The 24,917-nt window shown below is 38.5% G+C and overlaps 1 protein-coding gene across 1 annotated transcript in view; it reads right to left on the bottom strand.

The window, feature by feature from the left end:
• Positions 1-24,917, bottom strand: part of LOC109408456 (uncharacterized) — a 278,493-nt gene that overhangs the window by 46,979 nt on the left and 206,597 nt on the right. The window contains exons 4-5 of the mRNA XM_062856590.1: positions 21,416-21,496; positions 11,563-11,729 (exon numbers count right to left, since the gene is read on the bottom strand). Coding sequence (XP_062712574.1) covers positions 11,577-11,729; positions 21,416-21,496 — 234 coding nt within the window. The 3' untranslated portion in view covers positions 11,563-11,576. The remainder of the gene's footprint in view (positions 1-11,562; positions 11,730-21,415; positions 21,497-24,917) is intronic.

Genomic DNA, 24,917 nt, shown 5'->3' with positions numbered 1-24,917 from the left:
CCAGTCTTATGCCTTGAAAACGAGTTTTATTATTCACCCGACGTTTCTACACGGGTATAATGTCTTCATCAGGGGGAGAAATAGTTATTTATGTGGCAAGTTGCAAAAAGTTTATTTTTTCAGCACGAGTCGTAAATTTATCCAACGAGGCTTTCCGAGTTAGACAAATACGAAATTAAAATTTGCAACGCGTTCTATACAATATTTTATGAAATATTTTTTTCATAATGCAACTAATTTTAGTTGCATAATGTTCATGATTCAAAATGTGACACACCACTTCTGTTCATTAAATAAGTTTAGAACACTCCTACGAATAATGTAGTACTGTAATTTACTGAGTGAATTATAATTATATAATGGTAAGATCAGTGTTGTTTTTCAACTATGTCCAGTAATTTTTCACAAATAATTTCATGGCAAAAAACTACAAAGTCATTGCCTCCAATTCTATTTGTTGATTATTTTGTGTTATTATGGTATCTTAAATACAGGGGAAGAACATGATCGTGTCTGGCAGAATTTTTTATTTTTCAATAGAAAAACATTAATCTTCGCCACTGCTCAAGTCTTTCATACCAATTATATTTTTTTGCTTTTCTCGTACAACAAAGTCTACTGAAAGGCTATATGTTCACTCAAAAAAAGAGTTTTCGATAGAGGGCTGGGAAAGCCAAGTCACATATATTAATCAGCTCAGTTCGGCGAATTGCGATAATGTCTGTATGTGTGTATGTATGTATGTCTGTGCGCAAAAAAAAGTTCACCCACTTTTAACGCACTTCCCATTGGCCGATTTTGAGGATTTTAGCACGAATCGAACCAGAATTTTATCGCAATTTTTGCTATAGAAAATTGTCCGGATTGGTCAAGCCGTTCCGAAGTTACGGCCATTTCAGTGATCCGAACCAGCACTTTACACCGCACCCGAGCGACAGTTGTATTTTGGTTCTAACACCAAGCAGACTGGCAAACGGAATAGTATTTGACTTGATTTTTTCACTTACAGATATTCCACTAACAGGCCCTGGTTTATCATCTTAAATTGAGTTTTTTGTTGCGCATGATTCATTGCATGGTTGTTGCATGGAAATGATAGAAACTCATTTTCATTGATTTAATTGAGTTGTGCTCTTGGATTTTTAAAAAACAGACAGGATATCTAAATCTAAGTAATATTACCAGGCTCATAACGAATTACCGAGATCTCAAGAGCTAAGTCGATCATCACCGTATTTGTGATGTCATAATTTATTGAATGAAGGTGCCATTTAGATTGTTTGTCATTATGACAAATATTTGCCATAGGGCACTGCACTGTTTTGATTTAGTATGGGACTTTGACGTTTCGTGGCCTTGTTGTTTACAACATTTCTGTAAGAGTGAAAGAGAAGGAGAGATTTTCATGCAGTGCCCTATTGAAGTCCGAATTTATTCAAGGTTGCTATGATTCACATTGTATGAGTCATTCGGTGGATTTGTTTGGCCAAATATTTGTCACGTCTAATGGGACCTTAAGGGAAAAAATCTATAAGGCATTATTAATTTAGAATCCGGACGGACATAATATCTTAGGGATGGAATAACAACATATTTTTTCTGATTTTTTTTCATGTTAACCTCCATAAAAATCTGCACAACTGTACTAAATTTAGGCTCAACACCTTCGGCATGCTTGCCCTATAATCTGGTCATCTATGCAATGTCCTGAGTGCCTTGACTATTCTCATTAGGATTCCGAAGAAAAACAGCCCAACATTTTTCTCGTTGCAAAATTAGGGGCAATTCAGTGAATTGAGAAGACGCAAAATTTGATTGTTTTTTTCGTTGATAAAAACAATCCATTTGTGGTGATACTACTGAACGTATCTGGCCGTCATGGCAGCTCACCAAAATAGGTAAAACCTCTACTCATACCTTGTGTGAATTTCTCTCCTGATGGTAGCCTAAAGGAATCCCTGGAGAAATTCCCGGAGGAAGTTCTCGGTGGAATTCTTGGAGTAATTCCTAAACGAGTTCCTGGAGAAATCCCCGGAGGAATTCCTGGAGGATTTCCCGGTGGAATTTCTGGAAGATGTCCAAGACTAGAGGAATTCCCGGATGATTTCTTAAAGGAATTCCTGGAGGAAGACCTGGAGGGATTCCCAGAGGAATTCTTGAAGAAATTTCCGATTATTCTATCTTATCAGGTTTCTGAGATATAAGGATTTGAACATTTTTGATACTGGTGCCGCGAATTGCGAACCAAAGTCGCCGTTGCCAGTTAGTCCTTAACCTGCTGAACAAACTCGCCGAAGACACTATTGTTCTATACCTCATCGGGATCTTGAGGTAAACGCTGTGCAAAGTATGTAGCCTGTTTTGGTACCCCAATACAATCCGGAAAAACTCCGGAACCATGTGGACCAGGCACCCATGTCCCCGTAATCCTAAACTAGAAGAGTTTTTCGGGAAGTTGTAAAAAATTCATCAAAATCCATCGAAAAACAAAAAAGTTATGACCGTTTTTGTGATTTTCCGAAGGTGAAAAATGTACGTTGGCTGGAAAAATCCCTCCACCACCCCTTACTTTTCGTAAGTAATGTAAGTAATTTTAATTTCTTTTTATTAGGGAATTTTAACTTATGCTTATTCTTCCCTAAAAAAAAAAAAATACGAACTGTTTTTGGGACTAACCCATAATTTTCTTTGCGATTTCGGTCAACATTTTCTCCAAGATTTTAAAAAAATGTTTACATAATGCCGATCATGACTGGAGTTCTTTCAGTGATTAAAAATTCAGTTTATCTGAACTGATAAGCATTCTTGGAATGTTGGATCGCTGTTCTTCTGAGAATTAAGCTTCAGTTGTATTGTTCCGAGTACATCCTTGCCAGAATTTCCCTAAAGAAGGTTTTATATACACAACACATATACTGGATATATTCATCTCAGAGCATCAATCAATCAATTAATGTATTCCCGGAAAGATTATAGGAATTTGAAACTTTCACTGGAAGAAATCCTCGAAGAGAATCCCCGGTGAAAGCCTTGAATCCCATTGAGGTATTTCCGGAGAACTCTAAAAAAATTGAATTCTTGGAAAAAACCGGAATTCACCTGAAGGAAGTCCTGGACGAATCGCTCTAATGAAAAAGAAAAGTCGGGAAGAATTTAAGAAAGAATTTGTAGAGGAATTTCTGGTGCATGCAAGCACCTATTCCTTTGAAGTAAGTCACAGTGACATCTGCGCAACCAAAACCCGCGCTGCCTTGATCCTTCTGTGACATGTGTGTTGCTCGGAAGAACCCCTGGAGAACTATTTTAAAAATTCCTGATCAAATCCCTGAGTAACTTCTTAAGAAACTGCCTGAGGGATTTCTGAAATTTTTCCTGGATATTTCTTGGGCAACTTCTTGGAGAAATAAAGAGAAATTTCTTGAAAAATCCCTACACAAAATTCAGAAGGAGATCCCTGGTGAAATTCCTGAACGAATTCTAAGATGAATCCTATAACAATCGTTGAAGAAACCCCTTCACAGTGTTCGATATCGATGATTTTACGATCAAAATTGAATAACTTTTTTTAGGTTGGTTCTAGAGGTTTGGCGTGTTCTACAAAGTTTTTCTGCATGTTAAAGGGCGTCTTTTGATAAAATGTAATACATGATTAATCCCCCTAGAAGTGAGATAAAAAAATATTTTTTAGAGGTTTGACGTCTTCGGCAAAGTTGTAGCCCATAATAAGAGAACAAAAATCGTAGAACATGTTAAAGCTTCATCTCTTACGGTTTTTGAGATATGGAGCGTTTTGTGCGAAGTACCCCTAAAACTAGTTTTTTCAGTGTAGCTTCAACAGATAAAATCCTACAGTTTTATGACCTTCTACAAACTTGTTCAGGACGTCGAATTACACATTTCTTTCGAAGATGTCAAGTCATTTTATCTTAAAACAAATAAGTTATTAGCAAATTTATCATATTTTAAGGTGTACTTTCACCTTAAGTAACTATTTCCGGCTCAAAATGGCGCAGATGGCTCAGTCGGTAGTTGAAATATTAGATTTTTTTACTATCACTTGGGGGTGGAAACCCTCGTGGGCAATAGTGGGAAAGGTTGTTTAAATACATGACAAAAACTAATTATTTTGCCTGTAATACAAGCAAAATAAATAAAAAAATAATAATTAAGAAGCCCACACATTTTTACTGCACTGTGTTTCTTTCGGCAATACCTTTGCCGGAAATAGTTACTTAAGGTGAAAGTACACCTTAAAATATGATATATTTACCTATAACTTTTTTGTTTTAAGTTATAATGACTTGACATCTTCGGAAGAAATGTGTAATTCGACGTCTTGAACAAGATTGTAGAAGGTCACAAAACTGTAGGATTTTATCTGTTGAAGCTACACTGAAAAAACCAGTTTTAGGGGTACTTCGCACAAAACGCTCCATATCTCAAAAACCGTAAGAGATGGAGCTTTGACATGTTCTACGATTTTTGTTCTCTTATTATGGGCTACAACTTTGCCGAAGACGTCAAACCTCTAAAAAAATATTTCGAAAAAATATATTTTTTATCCCACTTCTAGGGGGATTAATCATTTATTACATTTTATCAAAAGACGCCTTTTAACATGCAGAAATACTTTGTAGAACACGCCAAACCTCTAGAACCAACATAAAAAAAGTTATTTAATTTTGATCGTAAAATCATTGATTTCGAACACTGTGCCCTTGAAGCATTCCCGGGGGAATTTCTGGAATAGTCTTTTGGCAACTTTTTGGAATAATCTCTGAAGGACTTCCTAGATATCTTCCTAATGAATTTCTTGGATCCTGTATGCATCACTCTAAAATTATCTTGAAGAATTCTAATACAAATCGTTGGAAAAGTTCATTTAGAAATTCTTCAAGGAATTAAAAAAAATCTTCATGTAATCCTAGAGAAATTCTTGGGTGTTCCTCTGGAAAAGATGTTGGAAGAATTTTTTAAGCTTCTAAGGGAACCCATGAAGAAATTTTTGAAGAGATCCCGAAAGGAATTTCTGAAGGAATCACTAAGTCAATTTCTGAAGCAATCCCTGGAAGAATTTCGGAGCAATCCCTGAAGCAGTTCTGAAGGAAACCTATGGCGGAAACCCTGTCAGAATTCCTGGAGGAATTTCTTGAAGTATATCTGGAGGAATCGCTGGAGCAATTCCCGAAGGAATCCCTGCAAGAATTCTTGGAGTAATCTCAGAAAGAAATTCTGGAGGAATCCATGGAGAAATTTCTGAAGGCATACCTTGAGGAACTGCTGGACGAATTTTTGGAGGAATTTCTTTAAAAAAATCCTGGAGGAATTACCAGAGGAACTCATGGAGAAACCCCTGGAGAATATCCTGCAGGAACCCCTGAAGCAATTCATGGAGCAATCCCTGGAGTAAATCTTGGAGGAATCCTTCGAGGAACTTCTGGATAAATTTCTAGTGAAATCCCTGGAGAAACTCCTCGAGGAATCGCTGGAGAAATTTTTGGAGAAATCCCTAGAGGCATTCTTGGGGGAAACCCTGAAGGAATTTCTATACGAATTCTAGGAGGAATGTCTGCAGGAGTTCCTGGTGAAATTCTCTAGAGGAATTTCGGAAGGAATCTTCGGAAGAATTCTTGGAGAAATTACTTAAGGATATCCTTAAGGCATCCCTGAAGCAAATCCTTTAGAAAATCCCAGAGGAATGTCTGAAGGATATTCTGGACCATTTCCTGTTTGCATTCTAGAGAAATCCTTATAGTAATTGTTCGAGAAATTCTTGGAGGAATTTCTGATGAAATTCCTGGATGAATTTTTGGAGAAATTCCTGGAGAATCACCCAGAGGAATTCTGTGAGAAATGCTTGGATAAATTTATGAAGAAATTCCTGGAGGAATATCTAGCGTACTTTCTGGAGGAATCTTTGGTGGAATTTTCGAAAGAATCCCTGGAGGAATCCCTGAAGAAATTCGCGGAGAAATCTCTAAAGAAATACCTGGAGGAATCCCTGGTGCAATTTCTTGAAGAATGTCTGGAAGAATCTTTGGGGGAGTCCGCGGAGAAATCCCAGGAAGAATTCTAGACGAAATCCCAGGATGAATTCCTGAGGAACCCCAGGAGAAGCTTCTGGAGAAATCCCAGTAAGTACTGAAAAAATCGCAGAAATAATTCTTGGAGAAATCCTGAAGAAATCCTGAGAAGAGGCAATGGGAGAATCCCTGTAGCAGTGACTGAAGAAACCACTGGAGGAATTCTGGAAGCAATCATAAGAGGAATTCCTAAGGGAATCCATAAACAATTCCTGGATTAATTCCTGGATTCATTCCGGGAGGAATTTCTAAAGGAATCCCATGAAGAGTTCCTAGAGGAATCCTTGGGGTAATTTTTAAAACAATACCTGGAGTTATTTCTGAAATAATCATAGAAAAAAATGCCGAGTGAACCCCTGGAGTATTTCTTGGAGGAATTCCTGAAGCATCCCCATGAAGCAAGGATGGGAACACTCACTTGCAGAAAGTGACGCTCACTTGATGTTTCCTCAGCTCAGAAGCGTGTAATCAAGAAATGGTGTATGGACGACTTTTGCCTTGTGATTTAGTCTAAAAGTTTGCCGAACAGAGTAGGGGTCGCACATGCATACCGAAGTCGTGAGCTGCGAAGGCAACTCTCCACGAGGTGAATGTAAATTACACTCACCTCGTGGAGAGTCGCTTTCACAGCTCTGTCACGACTTTGATATGCGTGTGCGACACCTACTCTAATCGGCAAACTTTTAGACAAAACCACAAGGCAAAAGTTGTACATACACCATTTCTTAATTGCACGCTTCTGAGCTGAGAAAACATCAAGTGAGTGTAACTCTCTGCAAGTGAGTGTTCCCATCCCTGCCATGAAGGATTTCTTAGAAATCTTGAGAGAACTTTCCTAACAAATTCCTGGAAGAAATTCCGTAGAAATTTCTGGAAACAAAAAATGTGAAAGAATTCATGTCTTGCGTAATTTATGGACTAATTATTTAAAACATACTTTGATAGGCTCCTAAAGGATTTACTGCACACAATGTTTAAGGAATTCCTTTATACGTTTTGAATAATATCTGGTTAAATTTTTTGAGAGAATTTCTGGAAAAAAATCCTGCAGTAATAATTTTTGAAAGAATATACGGAGACATCCCTAAAGAAATTTTCGAAAGAATATCTGCATAGTTCTGAAGAAATCCTCGAAATAAAGCATTGGAACAACCACTGGAGGAAGCTCTCCCAGGCAAAATCCCTAGAGGAATTTTTGATGGTATCTCTTAAGGAATCCCTATTATAATCCTTGAAGAATTCTTTGGAAAAAATCCTGAAGAAATTTTTCGATGCATCCTTGCAGAACTATCTCTCACTATCGGAACCCCGCAAGACGTTCATAGAGGAACTCACGGAGGAGAAATTCCTGGATAAGTCCCTTGAGGAATTCCTGAAAGTGACCTTGAAGGATCTCATAAAGTAATCTCAGTTTTTTTGCTCTTACTCTTGGCATACTATTTGTTTGAATTGTTCACTATTGAAAACTTGTGCATTTGAGTTACTACACTCGATAGCAGCATATTGTTCTAGAACGTCCTTCTCCTTCTGTAGGGGGACCATATCTGGAAAATTTGGCATGCTGGTTTTATATTTTATGTAAGTCATTTGTATTTCATAAAAATCACAAAATTCAGCCATTCAACCATGCTTATTATTTACATTTTTTTTATGAAAAGATTGAAGTAGTCCTCTTAAAGAAATAGTTGACGAAATTTATTGTGGTTTTCGAGAAGAAAAAGTTTGATAGTTATGTTAAAAAACCCGAATTAATCCACCGATGGTGAACAGTACCCTTCTTACACTTCTGATAAATATAAGCAACAAATGTATGCTGACTCATTGAAACTAATAGTTATTATTTAAGAAAAACTAAACAATATAAAAATAAAAAAAAAACAATTATTTTCAACCAGTTATTAAGCTCAAATATTACTAAGAGAAAGTAGCTTTTATGTATTTGAAGCAATTGCATTTTCATGCAGAGCTAACTTGAGAAACCAAATTTAATCATAAAAAAAGGCTTTTCCTCCAAGCATTCCATGATATTTTTGCTACTGTTTATTGCCAATTGCGTTATTAAGCTCAAATATTACAAAGAGATAGTATTTTTTCTGTATTTTTAGCATTTGAATTTTCATGTATAACTAACTTGAGGAACCACATATGATCATAAAAAATCTGTTGACAGACGGCTGGGAAATTTATTATGATACATTTTATCAAAAATCTCTCAAAAGCGTAAATTTCATTACTCCTTAGTACTCCTGGAAAGATATCTCGGAAACAAAATGTCCAAATGGCATGAAATTTAGTAGCATACTACTAGGTTGCAGTAGCTTTCATTTGATGCTGAGAGAACTCAAATCGATTGACACACGGCTGATTCATTTATTATGAAGCATTTTGTCAAAGACCTCTTAAAAAGTTAAGTTGTATGTATTACTCCAAAGTACTCCGCGAAAGATATCTCGGTTACAAAATGTCCAATCGGAATGAAATTCAAAAGCGTTCGTCTAGGATGCAGTAGCTTTCGTTTCGGGCCTTAAGAACCCGAATCGGTTGATAGACGGCTGAGAAATTTATGGTGATACACTTTGTCAAAAATATCTAAAATAATTAAGTTGTACTACTCCCTAGCACTCTTTGAAAGATATCTCGGTAACCAAACGTCCAATCAAAATAAAATTCAAAAGCGTTCTACTAGGATGTAGTAGTTTTCGTTTGGGGCCTTAAGAACCCAAATCGGTTGGTAGACGGCTGAGAAATTTATGGTGATACACTTTGTCAAAAATATCTAAAATAATTAAGTTGTACTACTCCCTAGCACTCTTTGAAAGATATCTCGGTAAGCAAACGTCCAATCAAAATAAAATTCAAAAGCGTTCTACTAGGATGTAGTAGTTTTCGTTTGGGGCCTTAAGAACCCGAATCGGTTGGTAGACGGCTGAGAAATTTATGGTGATACACTTTGTCAAAAATATCTAAAATAATTAAGTTGTACTACTCCCTAGCACTCTTTGAAAGATATCTCGGTAACCGAACGTCCAATCAAAATAAAATTCAAAAGCGTTCTACTAGGATGTAGTAGTTTTCGTTTGGGGCCTTAAGAACCCAAATCGGTTGGTAGACGGCTGAGAAATTTATGGTGATACACTTTGTCAAAAATATCTAAAATAATTAAGTTGTACTACTCCCTAGCACTCTTTGAAAGATATCTCGGTAACCAAACGTCCAATCAAAATAAAATTCAAAAGCGTTCTACTAGGATGTAGTAGTTTTCGTTTGGGGCCTTAAGAACCCGAATCGGTTGGTAGACGGCTGAGAAATTTATGGTGATACACTTTGTCAAAAATATCTAAAATAATTAAGTTGTACTACTCCCTAGCACTCTTTGAAAGATATCTCGGTAACCGAACGTCCAATCAAAATAAAATTTAATAGCGTTCTACTAGTATGTAGTAGCTTTCATTTGCTTCCAAGAGAACTCAAATCGGTCAACAGACGGCTGAGAACCGTGAGTGACATTTTTTTGTAACATACATACACACACACACACACACACACACACATACACACACACACGCACATACAGACATTTGCTCAATTCGTCGAGCTGAGTTGATTGGTATATGTGACTCGGCCCTGCGGGCCTCGGATCGAAAGTCGGTTTTCCAAGCGGTATTTACTTATGGGTGTAAGAAGGGTAAAAAGTATTGAATTACTTCAAAGTTTTTTTTCTGGAAATCTGATAATGGTAATCATAAGTTGGCTCGAATTGAAACATAAAAAAATGGAGGCCCTCTGGCTACACCTATGAGAGCAAGAGTAGAATAAGGAAGGAGGTACCAAAATGATAAAACTGAAACATGATATTGTTTCACAAGACTGAATAAACTAAGAAATTCAATCTTCAAATATGTAATTCATGATCAAATTTCCGGCTGAAATATATACCAACATATAAACATCGTAAAACGTCAACAAGGCGATCCCAGTCCTAAACCTGTTGCACTGAATTGGTTTCCACCCACATTTGGTGTGACAAAATTGTGGGTGCTCTCGCCAGCAGCGAATGAAAGGCGATGATAACAAGCACCTGTTTCCAGTAAACATCCGGAATCACCTTAAGCACCAAAAGTCTGTTTGCTTGTGAATAGGTAGGATGCTTGTTTTCGCGGATTTGAAGAAAAACATGACATCAATTTGCCAAAAGGGCAGCTGAGATGATAGACCAACATTATGCATGAGTAAAAGTGGAGATGTCGATTTACGATTGTTTGTGTTAGATAATCATGGCCATGAAGGATAACCTAAGGATATCATGTCCCAAACGTAGCTCTCGCGACTCCCAGTCTATAATCACCTTGCTATTCATAGAACAATCAAAGCGTACCTTCAAGTGGTTAGGGGTTGCGAAATAAAGTATTGAAGGTTCAGTCATCGTTGTTTTTTTTCGGTCTGTGCTCAGATGAACGCCGAAAGAATTTGAGAAGTAAAGAATTGTGAGGAAATCTCTTTTTTGTAATTTCCTGATGTTCACTTAAATGGACCTCATTTCCCCGTTAATCACCCTCGAATGGAAACCAACACCCTGTACATAACGATCCACCCAAACTTCCAAATGGTGTCACCAGCCGCCCGTTATACCTAAATTGCTATCACTGTGAGCGGCTTTGTTCTCAGTTGAATCTTCGGTGTACAAATCATCTGAAGAAAAAAAAAAGATCTCCTGCCGTATCTATCTTATCTATCTCTACTTAACCTGTCCGTTGTAACTTGAAACTTGCCGTTTCATCTTTGGAACGCCGCCCCGTCTGCTATGGAAGCCGTTGTCACTGTCTGTCGTACCCTTTATCTGGGTTAAAAGTTACAAACTCCTGCTGGACTTTGATGGTTGCATGAACCAAATTCAAAAGAATGCCGAGAATGCTGCTATTGCTGATTTTTTTTTCTGCTCACTCTATAAGGAAGGTTGTAGAAAAAGTGTCTAGTTTCGAAGGCAAGAAGATTGGTATTTATTACCCTAGGTTAAAGGAAACTCTGTAACTGTACAATGGCTCTCGTTTTGCTTTTTTCTTGTTTCTGGTAAATTGCTGGAAAGATTGATGAAAAAGGTAGTTTGAAATTGAACAAAGTTTTTTGGTTGGTTAAATTTGCTTCGGTCATCTGACGTTCGGTTGTTCTCCGCAACCGAAAAATACGCTCTATCAACTGTTTGCTTCCGTTTGCGTTTTATAAACCTTGCTAGTTGCTATCATTCTCTTCAATGTGTATAAATCTTAAGTTTAATTATTATCGTTAAAAATTGGTTGTTCATAAATCTCTGCTCTTATTTATGTGTTTGTTTTTTTTATTAGTAAGAATTAGTGTTTGTGATTTGTTGTAATTTTTGTATTGTTATTCCTAGTTTAGTTTTGTTTCCTAGCATCTAAGCCCTCATAGTTCTGTCTGGCGATTTTTGAGTATAAAAAAGAGTACGCTGAAAAAAGTTGCTTACTGTTTGCGGTAAAGCTAAGACGAAAGAAACAGCCTGTGTCGTAGACTGGTAGATACTATCACTAGCAGGGCGGTCACCCCAAGCAGGTAGTTCACCGTACTGGACGTCTTCAGTGGATGGTTGGCACTGTTGCCAGCTAGGATTTCGGCACGCTTTCGCAATCGAGCCTGTAAATAGGAAAAAAAAATCATTATTGTTAACGGTAATTCACTGTTCTCCCAAGTAACATTTTTTAGTCAAATAAAGAGATAAATTGAAAGATTCTCTGAACCATCATATAACTAACATAAAAAATAATTGGGCTTTATGATGGTTCTCAAAACCTCTACAAGACTAATTGGTTTTAAAAATGTTACTTGGGTTAAAAAGATCTGAAACACCTTAAAATGTCTCTGAAATCCCCGGGAACCTCCAAGTCACCTGGGAGCCTATGAATCAATCTGCTTTGAAACCTCCTGAAACACCATGAAACGATTTGAAATGCCTCTACCCTGAGGACCCCTGATGCTCATCTGTGAAGCCCCCTAAAGCTTCTATGAAACCTCCTAAAACGTTTGAAAACGTTCGGAGATGCGTTGAAACGCCTGTGAAACTCTCTTTAGGGCTCCCTGAAGCTCACCTGAGCAGCATGTGAAGATTCGTAAAAACCATCTGATACTAGTTGTGATGCGATGCTTCCTGAACACCTAGAAACACCATGAAACAATTTGATACGCTTCGGCAATCCCAATGAGGCCCTTTGAAGCTCACCAGAGAGCTTATAAAGCCCCATAAAACTTCTGCAAAACCTCCTGAACCTCCTGGTGTTCTGAAACAACTATAAACGCTTGTGAACTATTCCCTCTTCCTAGGGCCTCCTAAAACCCTTCTGAAACCTGTGGAACCACAATACCCCTTGAAACGCCTTTAAATGCCTCTGAACACTTCGGAAAATCCTTGGAAACTTTTGCAACTTGAAAACTCATTTAGGTAATAAAATTATTCAATTTTGGTACAATTTAAATAAATTATTTTTTGTGCACCTCCGATCAAGTTTCCTAGGTGGAGGTTCCAGTATTCTTGTCCGACCTTAATTTATGCAACCTTTTTATGTGGGAATACCATTATTAGTAAATGTTATAAATGACGATAACTGTAGTTACAGCGCCTGTAGACGTGTCACGGGTTGGCAGTAGATTGGCCTCAGTAAAAGATCAAATGGAGACACATGGGCGAACTAGATGGTTTTAAGTGGGAGCAATCAGAGATCTCGGAGGATTTTTAATGGGTTTCAGAGCACTTCATGTGACATAAATTGACGTTCGAATTTATTTTATGGGCATTTCAGGGAGCTCAATAGGCTTTTTGTGATTTCAGAAGAAGTTCAAGGGTTTCAGAGGATTTTTGAAGAGTTCCAGAAGACTTCGGAAGGTCACAAGGAGATTTATCGAGTCACAGGGAACTTCAGGGGATCATAGGACCGTTAGGGCGTTACAAAAGGTCTAAGGGGCTTCAGGGGCTTTTTAGGGGTCATTTTAAGGGGGTTCCAGAATGTCCCAAGGGTTTCAAGGTGGCCAAAGAGGCACTTCAAAGAGTCTCAGGGTGTTCCAGAGGGTCTTATGAGCGTTCCAGGAGTACAATGAGAGCTCAGGGCGTTTCAAGGCGGTCCCAGGCAGTTACAGGTGTACGAGGAGGTCTTCCAGGGGGCTCCTGAGATCTCTTGGTACTCCTTAAAACCCCCATAAACCGCCTTGAAACGCTGCTGAGCTTTCCTGTTCCTGGATTTTTTATATTCGTCTCCTAAAACGCCCCTGAAACCCTATGGAATTGTCATGGAACCCACTAAGACCCTTGAAGCGTGCCAAAGGTCTCCCAGTACCCCCTGATATCCCATGAAACGCCACTGAGAACCCCTGATGCACCCTGAGAACGCTTGAGCCCCTCGAAACATTCTGTGCCCTCTCTGAACGCCCTTGATTTCTCCCACAACTCTCCCTGAAATCCCCTAAAATGCCCCAGAGGCCTCCTGTAACCCCATTGAGACCACCTGAAACGCCCCTGAAACCTCCTAAAGCGCCCTGAGATGCCACCATAAATGCCCATGAGACTCTCTGAAACACCCCTGAGACCCTTTAAAGCGTTCCTGAGGCATCCTGGAATCCCCTGAGACCGCTTGTAGTGCCCCTGAGGTCCCTTGGAGCTTACTGGCAGCCAGAGTTTAAAATTTTCATTTTCAATGAGTACAATCAACGCGAATTTCGAAAATTCTAATCTGAGAGATCAAAATAAAATTAATTTTGGTGAATGAATTTTCTCACTTATTCATTCATTTTTCTGTCACTGGCAATTTTCACTGAGAAATATCACTAGATCGTTACTCCCGAATTTACTTCAAATCACCACAAAACTTGTGTATACATTGTAGATAATTAGAATGCTAACTATCTGCTCTATTGGTCCATTAAGTCGAATTGTGCGTCATGACAGGAAATTTAATGAAAAAAGGAGGTATACAGCTGGGGTCTCCAGTTAGCCTAGTGGTTGAGGCTATGGATCGCCAATCCGGAGACGGCGGGTTCGATTTCCGTTCCGGTTGGGAAAATTTTCTCGACTCCCTGGGCATAGAGTATCATTGTACCTGCCTCACATTATACAAATTCATGCAATGGCAGGCAAAGAAAGCCGTTCAATCAATAACTGTGGAAGTGTTCAAAAAACACTAAGTTGAAGCGAGGCAGGCCAAGTCCCGGTGTGGACGTAGAACCATAAAGAAGAAGAAGATTCAGATGACAATTAATGTGGCCCCGACTCCCCTGAAATTCCTTGATATCGTCTGGAACTTTTCTGGGACCCGCTCGAGCAGCGTTCCTGCGCTACTCTTGAGAAGCGTTCCTGAAGCCTCTTAAAACACTCCTTAACCCCTTGAAGTGGCCCTGAGACCCCCTGGAGCCTCCTTGAAATACCCCTGAGAACTCCTGGTATCTCTAGATAGCCTTGAGAATTTTGGATTGTCAATTCGGAAACGGATGGTTCAATTCCCTGGAAATAGTGTGTCATTGTGCTTGTCTCACAATGTACAAATTCATGCAATAGCAGGCAAGGGAATTTTTTCAATTAGTCACTGTGGAAGTGCTCAAAACACTTTATTGAAAAGAGGCAGGCAAAGTCCAGCGAGAACCTAGAGCAACGAAGAAAAAGAAGAAGATTTTATGGTACCCCCTAACTCCCAGAAACGCTCCTGAGATCCTTTGAAGCCACTGAAACCCCAACCGATGCCCTTAATGGCCACTGAAACTCCTTGCAACCAAGGATCGGTAAATTCGCCTCACTCCATTCATATTTACTCCTCTTAGCTGAAGCGAATCGAGAAAGATGCAGCAAACGGATAGTCGTGATCAAACACGCAACCCCATCACCAGCGGGAAGCGATGCGCAAGCTGGTTGACATGGATATTCGTGGCCGATCGTCGCAGTTTGGATCGCAAGCGAATGAATGAATGGCGAATGGTGACGAATGCTGGTGAGCGATCGAAGCAGCTATTATCATAACTAGAAGAGAATTTCTGCATGTAATGCATACGTTTTTAGTGTATTGTTGTTGAAATGCTAGATTAGCAAACAAAATAATAATCATTTTTTGAAAACTTCAAATATTCGTACGCGCAATTCACTCACGAATCGCATCACCTCTCCATCGCTTGCGATGCGAATGTGGACGAATGTTTAAATTCCATGTATGGCTTCCCACCGTTCGCCGGTGTTTGCTGTTATCGCTGACAAGCAAACACACAAACTAAAGCGACAACCGTTCGCTGCTGACTGTATTCGAGTGTGGAAGAAGATGAAAAGTGGAAATCAGGAACCCTGCTTGCAACGCCCCTGAGACATCCAGGCCCTGAATCCTGCTGAGATCTCCTGGTTCTCATTGAAACCTCTTTGGACCCCCTTAAATGCCCCTGTACTCCCCTCTGCTCTTCCCTAAACACATCTCCTGGCCGATGCCGATGCCATAGTCATCGCCATTACCCCGTAATCCAACTGAAGCGCCAACTAAACCTGTCGAAACGTCCTCAAAAGGCTCCTGAAATCCCCTCAGAGATTTTCAGAGGCATTTGAAGGTATTTCAGAAGGTCCCAGGGGACTTCAGAAGGTCACAGTGGTGTTCGAGGGAGTTTTATGGCCGTTTCTGGGGATCTCAGAGGAGTTTCATTTGGTTATCAGGGGCCTCTGAGCAGGAGAGTCTCAGGGGGTGCCTCACGAGGTTTCAGGAACGTTTTAATTATTTTCAAAGAGTCTATGAGGTGCTTCATTGATTTTTGAGAGGGTCTCAGGATCGTTTCAGGGTTGTCAGGGGCGTTTTAAGGGGTCTCATGCGGTCTTATGAGGGTTCAAGGGGCTTTCTGGAGCGTTTAAGCAGATCTTCGTGGAGTTTTAAGGGTTCACAGGAGGCCTCAGAGGATTTGAAGGGGTCCCAGTGGTGTTCAAGGGGTTTCATCGGCATTGCTGAGTGTTTCAGAAGATTTTCATCACGATTTCAGTGGCGTATTCGAGTATTTCAGTAGTATTTCAGAAGGCCTCAGCGGATTTGAGGCGGCCCGAGTTGTGTTCATGAGCGTTTCTGGAGGTCTCAGGGGGGAATTCCATTTAGTTTCCAGGGGTGCTTGAGGGGTTCTCAGGGGAGTCTCAGGGAAGTTTGAAGGGGAATCACGGGGTCTTAAGGCCGTTTCAATGATTCCCAGAAGATCTCAGAAGCGCTGCAAGAAATTTCCAGGAGGTTTCATGGGAGTTTCAGGAATTTCAAGGGCGTTTTGAGAAGTTTTTGGAGATGGAAAAGGACTTCTAGGGGGTTTCTGGAGTGTTTGAGGGGTTCTCAGGGATTTTCTGGTGGATAAACGATTTTTCAGAAGATCTCACGGAGTTTGGGGGTACCAGTGATGTTTTAGAGGATTTCACGAGCGTTTCTGAGAGTCTCAAGAGAGTTCCCACGACTAAAAAAGACTCTACACTAGGCTGCGGTTTATTTTTCAAAAGTTGTTGAAACCTGGAATTCGTAAGCTCTTTTGGATTCAATTGACACAAAAACAGAAACCTCTGAGTTTAAAACAAAACTATTGAGATTTAGAGGTCGCGCAATCGCTTCAAATTTGAATTTTCGAGTAATAAAAAGGTGTTTTCACTTCAAGTGCCATAACTTTCTCAATTTTCAACCGATTTTCAATCTAAGAGGCGTATCTCAGGGGGTTTCAAAGAGTTACAGGAGCGTTGTCAGAGTGTTAGGGGTTTTTCATGGGGTTCCCAGGAATTTTAAGGGGGTCTTTGTGGTGTTTAAGGGGGTTTCTTGGGCGTATCTTTGGATCTTAAGCTTCGTCGTGCATTAGGGTCATTATGACCCAAAACGAGATTTCAAGCATAAATATCTCTTTAGTTAATTAACTTATAGTAATGAAATTTTTTGAATTTTAATATTTTGCAGAAACGAAGCATTTAAAGCAAAAACATCTTATGGTGCAACCAAAATGGCGCCACAAAAAAAGTTACGAATAATGCATAGGGGTCATCATGACCCAGAAATTCAAACTCTTATAGAATGATGATTTTTTTTACCAATTCAAATGACCAATGCCTTGTTTGAAAGATAATTTCGTCAAGAATGTGTTGATATGTAGAAAAAGTGATTCCGAGAACATTGGCCATCGGGCATCATGTCAGACATGTGGTATAGCACTACATTTTTTCAGTAGTTGTGGAGTATCTCGCGTTCTGAACCATTGAGAAGGATACAGTCTTCGGAAAAGTTGCTCAGAAGGCTAAGAGCTTTCAAATAGGAAGCAATTTAGTTTGGAATCCAGCTGCCAGTTCAGTCTAAACGTCGTATATCTCGCGCTCTAGACCACTTAGAAGGATACTGTCTTCGGCAAAGTGGCTCAGAAGACTAAGAGCTTTCGCATGGAAAACAATTTAGTTCGAGAATCACTCACTGCGTGGCGCTAGTGTTCTTGGGAGCTTCCAGTTTAGTCTGAACGTCGTATATCTCGAGTTCTGGACCAGGATACTGTCTTCGACAAAGTTGCTCAGAAGACTAAAAGCTTTCACATAGGAAGCAATTTAGTTTGGAAATCACACACTGCGTGGCACTAGTGTTCTTATGAGCTTCCAGTTCAGTGTAATCGTCGGATATATCGTGTTCTGGACCACTTGGAAGGATACTGTCCTCGGCAAACTTATTCAGAAGACTAAGAGCTTCTGCATAGAAAACAATTTAGCTCGAGAATCACTCACTTCTTGGCGCTAGTGCTCTTAGGAGCTTCTAGTTCAGTCTATACGTTGTATATATTGCGTTTTGGACCACTTAGAAGGATACTGTCTTCGGCAAAGTTACTCAGAAGACCAGGAGCTTTCACATAGGCAATAATTTAGTTCGAGAATCGCTCACTGCGTAGCGCTAGTGTTCTTATGAGCTTCCAGTTCAATTTAAACGTCGTCTATCTCGTGTTTTGAACAATTTACAAGGATACTGTCTTCGGCAAAGTTGCTCAGAGAGACTAAGAGCTTTCGCATAGAAAACAATTTAGTTCGAGAATTACTCACTAAGTGGCGCTAGTGCTCTTGGGAGCCGCCAGTTCAGTCTAAACGTCGTTTTTCTCGCGTTCTCCGAATGGTTTTGGAGGCATTTGAGAGTGTTCAGAGGGTTTTAAGGTGCAGTCCTGTAAACACCCAGCAAAAATTTACATTTGCTAGCCGACTCTCAGTAAAACGTTTTCCGAATCTCAGCAATGAATTGTCAAATTGTTTTGTTTTTCTTTCGAGGCGAGTTCGCCACTATGTCAACATTGTTGTTATCTTGGAAAAATAATTATTTGCCGATTACTCAAATCTGAAAATCTCCGAAAAGAATGGAATAATGCCGATATTCCGGCAATCTAAATTGTGTCAAAGTGTGCGGAGCTGAGATTGAATAATAGTCCCTTGAATTCTGTTTTCGTCTAGTTCACGTCTATTTAGGGCACAACCTGAATTCAATTCCCGGCACACTTTCTGCGTGACGCTATGGTACATAGGATGGTCAAAAAGTATGATTTAACTGTTAGTATTTATTTGAAAAGTCGGTCAAATTCTTCGCAATCCAAATCAAATCAGTAAGATTGAGCAGAAAGTTTTGAAATTGAGATAGATGTTGCTTCAGAATTAGAACCGAAATATTTCAATTAATATTTTTGCCCACCAGATCATGATACGCTATCACAGTGCAACAAGGAAATATTTCTCTGTGTTTGTGCAATACGATGCTTTGTATGCACAAAATGCTTGCATCATTTCTAGGTGAAGACAAATGTAAACAAACATTTTACAGATGGGAAAAAGCGATTGATTTGATCAATTGAACAGATTTTGCTACATTCTGCAGCCGAGAAATCCAACTTTGAAGTGCCACAGAGGTGTGAGGTGTGAATTGGAGGATTGTTCAACAAGTGAATCAGAAGAAGTGAAAATTGAACGGTGATGAAGAACAATTCGGCTAGTTGCTGCTTTGATGCGGTTGCCTTTGTCGAACGCAAAACGAGAAAAAAATATCAACTCGTATGCGGAGTGAAATTGAAACGGAAAATTTTGCGTAATTATTCGATTTTCAGTGCTTTAGAGGGTGGTTATTGATTATTGATAGTCTACATATTTTTGCTACCATCTGATGAGCCATTGACAAAGGTAAGCTGGAATATCTGTAATTATTGGCTATTTTTCGTCTGCTATGATGGGAATTAGCGCATATGCAGAAGTACATTTCTACTCTAGTTCTAAGCTTCACAATAAATGTTGTAAAGTTTTACAACAGAATGTCCCAGTTGAAGCGTCATGCAAAAGAGCAAAAAAAGTTGATGTGTTGAAATCACTGATTCAAATTTCAACCATCGTGCAAGAAAAATGGCAATGTCACAATCTACATTTATTGCGACAATCCATCAAATGTGGCATAGATTTAGCGTAACTTGAACAGAACATAAACATGATCTAACACCGCGAATTTAGAGATTTTTATGCCTTGAGGGGTAAAAAAGTACGCAACAAATTTAGTTTCTGTTTTGTCACCAACAAATCATCTCGAGATAATGTCATAATGTGCATAAGTTGAGACAAGGGATAATCTCCGTGGCTGCTGTGTCGTTGGGTTTCTGTCTCGTTTGTCCGACAATTCTTTTCTCTGGTTGAAATGGTATCGATACATTTCAATTATGGAATGCTATTATTATGTAGAATAATAATGGATTATCAATTCAATGGAATGCTTCATAACAGGGTAAACCACAGGCTGTCTTCGATTCCTAGAAATTAATTTTAGTTGAATTCTATTTGAGGCTAAGGCCCGGTTATGCTTGCTAATCGATATCGAACGCTTTAATGTTTCTCGTTGATGGAATGATCCATATTGATGGATTGTTATTTGATAAAATAATATTGTCAAAGTTGCCAAATAGATTATCTAATTTTCAAGAAATTAGATGAGTTCTATTGTCCAAACATGTCATTGAACAAAATATTTGATTCATATACATACCTAGATACAACATCTATTGTAACGTGGGAAAGTTTTATAATATTTTTCCTCCAAAAATTAAGGTGCTATTCAAAAGCTAGCAATTTGTGCAGGAAGAAAAATGATTGATGTGTGTTCTTCAGTCTATCAGCGTAAAAAAGACGAATTTCGGCAAGTGGCGCAGCCGAATTGTTGTCATTTTGCGATCGTTGGTATCATTGCCAAACCAAATAACAGTGGCAAACGCCAGGAGCAATCAGTGTATCTCGTACCTACGTTCGGAGTGTCTCACATTGGTAGGTACAACTCCAGGCAGTGCAGTGCAGTAATAGCGGAAAGCATCCGGGAAATCATACCACAATCAGAGTTGATTCGTATTCTCCGGGGTATTTGCTTTGCTCGTCTCCGGAACGGCGCGGCGGCGATTCAATTTGGAAGTAATCTGCTTTTGTCCTAGCTGGAAGGCGTCGTTACCGTTGGTACAAGACGGTGGCGGAGGCGGCAGAGGACCAAAACGATGACGACAAATTTGTGTCATATGTTGGTGGGATGCACGGAATGGCATTAGTCTCGCATGTCTGGCTGATTTAATTCTTGGACGGAAATTGATTGACTCAATATGGTTCCGAAGCAAATTGACACATCTTTGGGAAGCATTCACGGGAAAGATAGGATAATCAATTGGAATTTTAAGATCTTTTCCTGAGATTAGAAGTGATGGCCTCCATTCTAACCTAAATTAATTCTAAAGAAAGTAAAGTGAAGAAGGAAGAAAAAAGAAGAAAGGAAAGAATGTAGAAAGAAGGAAGGAAGGAAGGAGGTAAGCATGGAAAAAGGGAACGAATGAAGGAAGGAATGAAGGGCGGAAGGAAGGAAGAAAGGAAGAAATTTAGGAAAAAAAGGAAAAAAAGAAGGAAAGAAGAAAAAAAGGAAGGAAGGAGGGAAGGAAGAAAGGAAGGAACGAAGGAAGTATGAAGAAAGGAAAGAAGGAAAGAAGGAAGGAGGAAAGGAAGGAACGACGGAAGGATGAAGAAAGGAAGGAAGGACGGAAGGAAGAGAGGTAGTATGGAGAGAAGGAAGAAAGAACTAAAGGATTATTGTATGGGAGTAATAGATGAAATCTCTTCAGGACATTCAAATAGATTTATATGCCTAGCATGCTGACACACTACATTGCTCTTATTGTGTGGAAACAGCATCCATTTCCTTACCATCTATTTTTCATAATCTCTTCCCGTGAAAAGACAAACATGCCTCCACAAATCATAACATGAAATTTAGAACATCTAATCTAGAAACTTTTGCTGGCACAATGCAGGGGAATAACTTTTTCATCATCCATACCTGGTACATTTCGTCCTCGCCGGGCGGATCCAAACACTCGAATTCACAGCATCGTTCTCCTACGCGAAACTTTTTACAAAACTGAAACGAAAAATAGAGAAAGAGAGGGAAAAGTGCTATAAGTAAACATTGAAGTGCCACTGCACCACGGTCACGTGGAGGATAATCTATTCATGAGAGATCGATTTCGACTTGGAGTCTCTGTACACTGTACATGTGGAGCCGTTTTCGAAAGGTAAACGGCTCCAACTGTACAGCAGCATTATTGAGAAAGAAAATATAACTTTTCGTCTGAAGAATGCTTACCAGGTACAAAGGACTTCTTATGGTTGCGAATGTTGGGTGACAAATCATGAACAATCGAGAGGAAACTTCTCACTCTTCAGCTTACAAAATGTAAAGGTATTTCCTCTGTTTAACGTTATGGTCATGTACACTCCTGATCAAAAGTTTGGGGTCACCCCCTCAAAAACATGTAAGTTTATATTCATTTTTAAGAGAATTTGGCAACTTTAGCTTAAGTCTACATACAAACATTTTTAAAAAGTTTCATTTAAATCATGTTCAAAGTTACTTTCTTTGACTTATTATCTTTTGCAAGAGACCTAGGGTTTTGAAATCGGACGCAAATTGGCGGAGATATGGGCCTAAAAATGACATGTTTTTGAGGGGGTGCCCCCAATTTTTGATCGAGAGTGTATAAACATAATGAGTTTCCCAGTTTCCCTATTATGTTATTTTAACAAAGAACGTAGTGTTTTTTTACGAAGTGTTAAAGAGTGTATATCTTCATAATCTCTATTTTTCTAGATATTTATTTGTGAAGGAATCGGCATTTTTTATTTATTTATTTATTTTATAGTGTCTTAAAGATTCCTTATAAGAAATACTTGGAGGGTTTTTATTAAAATTTGTAGGAATGTGGATTTTTTGAAGAAATCGCTGTTGAAAATTCCTAAAAAATATCTTTGCGAAACACCAAAGGAGTCTGTATCTTCTGAATGGATCTCTGCAGAACATTCAGAAGGAATTCCTGGATGAAATTTTAAATGGGTTATATAAGTAATTTATAATTAAATTTAGAATCTCTGAGTGAATCTGGATAAACAATTGGATAAATTTCTGTAAATATTCCAACATCTAGAGAAATTTTTAAAATAACTCGAAGTGGAAATGCCTAGTAAATGTTTCTGAAAAAAAATGAATGAATTGTTGAAATTTTTGGAAGGTGTTTCTGGTGGAGAACTGCTGGGAAAAAATCTTTTATAAAACAACCTTTGGAGGAATTTCAGAAATTCTGAATTTATGATTATAGATGAAGTTATTTATTTCGGAAAACATCAAGGAACATTTTCCAAAGGAATCCTCAAAAGAATGTCTGCCAGAATCCATAAGAGGCTTTCTTGAGGAATCCCTGAATAAATTTCTGGAAGAACTTCTGAATAAAACATAAAATTCATCATAGAAACTCTGAAGCAATCCATGCAAGACTTCCCTAAAGAATCTGTGTAGAAATTGGCGAAAGAATTCATGATAGATTTTCTGCAGGAATCTCTGGATGATTTTCTAAAGAAATTCACAGAAGATTGAGTCAAAGAATTCCTGATGAATTTGCTTTAAAAATCTCTGGACGATTTTCTCATGGAAACTTTGCAAGATTTTCTAAAAGCATCTGTGGATTATTGAAAGAATTTGTGAAGAATTTTAAGAGGAATATTTGAAGTAGTTTCTGGAAAAACTTCTCAAAAAATCACTTGAAGTTTTTTAAAGGAATTATTCTAGGAATTTCTTTCTAAAGATATTCCAAAACAATTCTAGGATTTTTTTCTGAAGGAATTCCTGGAGGATCTATGGAATTGAGGTTTGGAAAAATTTCTGGGGAATTTTCCAGAGAATTGAAAATAAAACTGGTGAAATGCTTGGAAGAATTTCTTAAGCGACCCATTGAATATTTTCCTAAATTGGTGAAATTCCCAGAGCCCTAGTGGAATTTCTAAAAATGTCCCTGGCATAATTTCTGAAACGAATCCTGGAAGGTTTTCTGTGGACCGAATCCTTGGATAAATTTCCAAAAGAATCAGTGGAGGAATCCTTGAAAGGATCCTAGCAGAAGTTTCTGCCTCTGGAATATCCCTTTTCCGTGGAATAATATTTTTAGAGCTTCTAGGATAAAATTCTGTAGAGATTCAGGCAATTTCTGAAGCAATCCACGCAAAATGTTCGAAAATGTGAAGTTTCCAGAGGAATCGCAAGTGCAATTTCTTAAGGTGAGAAAATTTCCGAATCAATCCTAGGAAGATTTTTTGAAAGAATCCGTAAAAAATACCAGGGTCTCGAGGAATTTGTAAAAAAAATATTCGAATGAATCTATGAAGGTGTAGCACTGAAGAAACTTTAGGAAGATATTCTGAAAATGTCTGAAGGACTGTTTAAAGGATCTTGTGCAAACATTTCTGAACGAATCTCTGGACGAACAACTGAAAGAATCCCTCATAGAGTTACTGAATTGATAGGAATCTCAAGTGGAATTTCTGAAGGAGCATCCCAGGAGATTTTTTTGAGCAATCTCATCAGAAAATTTCTCGTTGAATACTTGGAAGGCTTTTTTTTAGAAAGCCTTGAAAGAACTCTTGAGGGAATTTCTGGAGGAATCCCAGATAGAAACTCTGAAAAAAATATTAATTTTGGACGATATTCTAAAAGAATCCCTGCCAAAATTTCTAAAGAAATTCGTGCAGCAATTTATGTAGAAAAAATGTTAAATTTTTTCGAAAAAAAACTGTAAAGTTACTGAAAAATTCTATAGTAGATTTTCAAAAGAAATCTTTGGAAGATTTTCTAAATGAATTCGTGGTAAAATCTCTGGTGAAATATCTGGAGGAATTTCTGAAGGAATTCCTGGAAGAATTCAAGGTCATGGAGAAATTTCTAGAGATATCCTTGAAGGAAATCCTAGGATAATTTCTGAGAAAACACACAGAAGACAATTTGAGAGAGCTTCTGATCGAATTCTGCACGAAACCCTGAGGTATGTCCTGCTGGAATTACTGGGAAAAAACATACAAGAATCTCTGAATAAATCTTTGGAAGAATTTCTACAAAGCCACTGGAGAAATTTCCATAACAACGCTCTTTGAAGAATCTACGGAGCAATCCAAAAAATCTTAAGGAAGCCCTGGAGAAATTCTGTGAAGATTTTTTGAAGAAATGCCTAGGAGATTTTCGAAAGGAATCCTTAGAGTTTCTGTAAAAATCCGTGCAAGAATTTCAATATCAATCCTTAAAAAAAATCTTAAAAAATATCTAAGAAATCCCTGGAGGAATTTTTTGAATAATTCCTGGAAGAGTTTCTGAAGAAATCACTGAAAAATCTAGCAGGATTCACCGAAGATTTTTAAAAGAATACCTGGAGTAATTCTGATAAATCAGAAGAAGATTTTCTGTAGAATTTCTAAGATGATATGTGAAGCAATTTAAAAGAACTTTACAGAAGGTTTTTTAT

This window comes from Aedes albopictus, chromosome 3 (assembly GCF_035046485.1).
Source record: "Aedes albopictus strain Foshan chromosome 3, AalbF5, whole genome shotgun sequence".
NCBI classification, from domain to species: Eukaryota; Metazoa; Arthropoda; class Insecta; order Diptera; family Culicidae; genus Aedes; species Aedes albopictus.
This window is presented reverse-complemented; position numbering and strand designations above follow the sequence as displayed.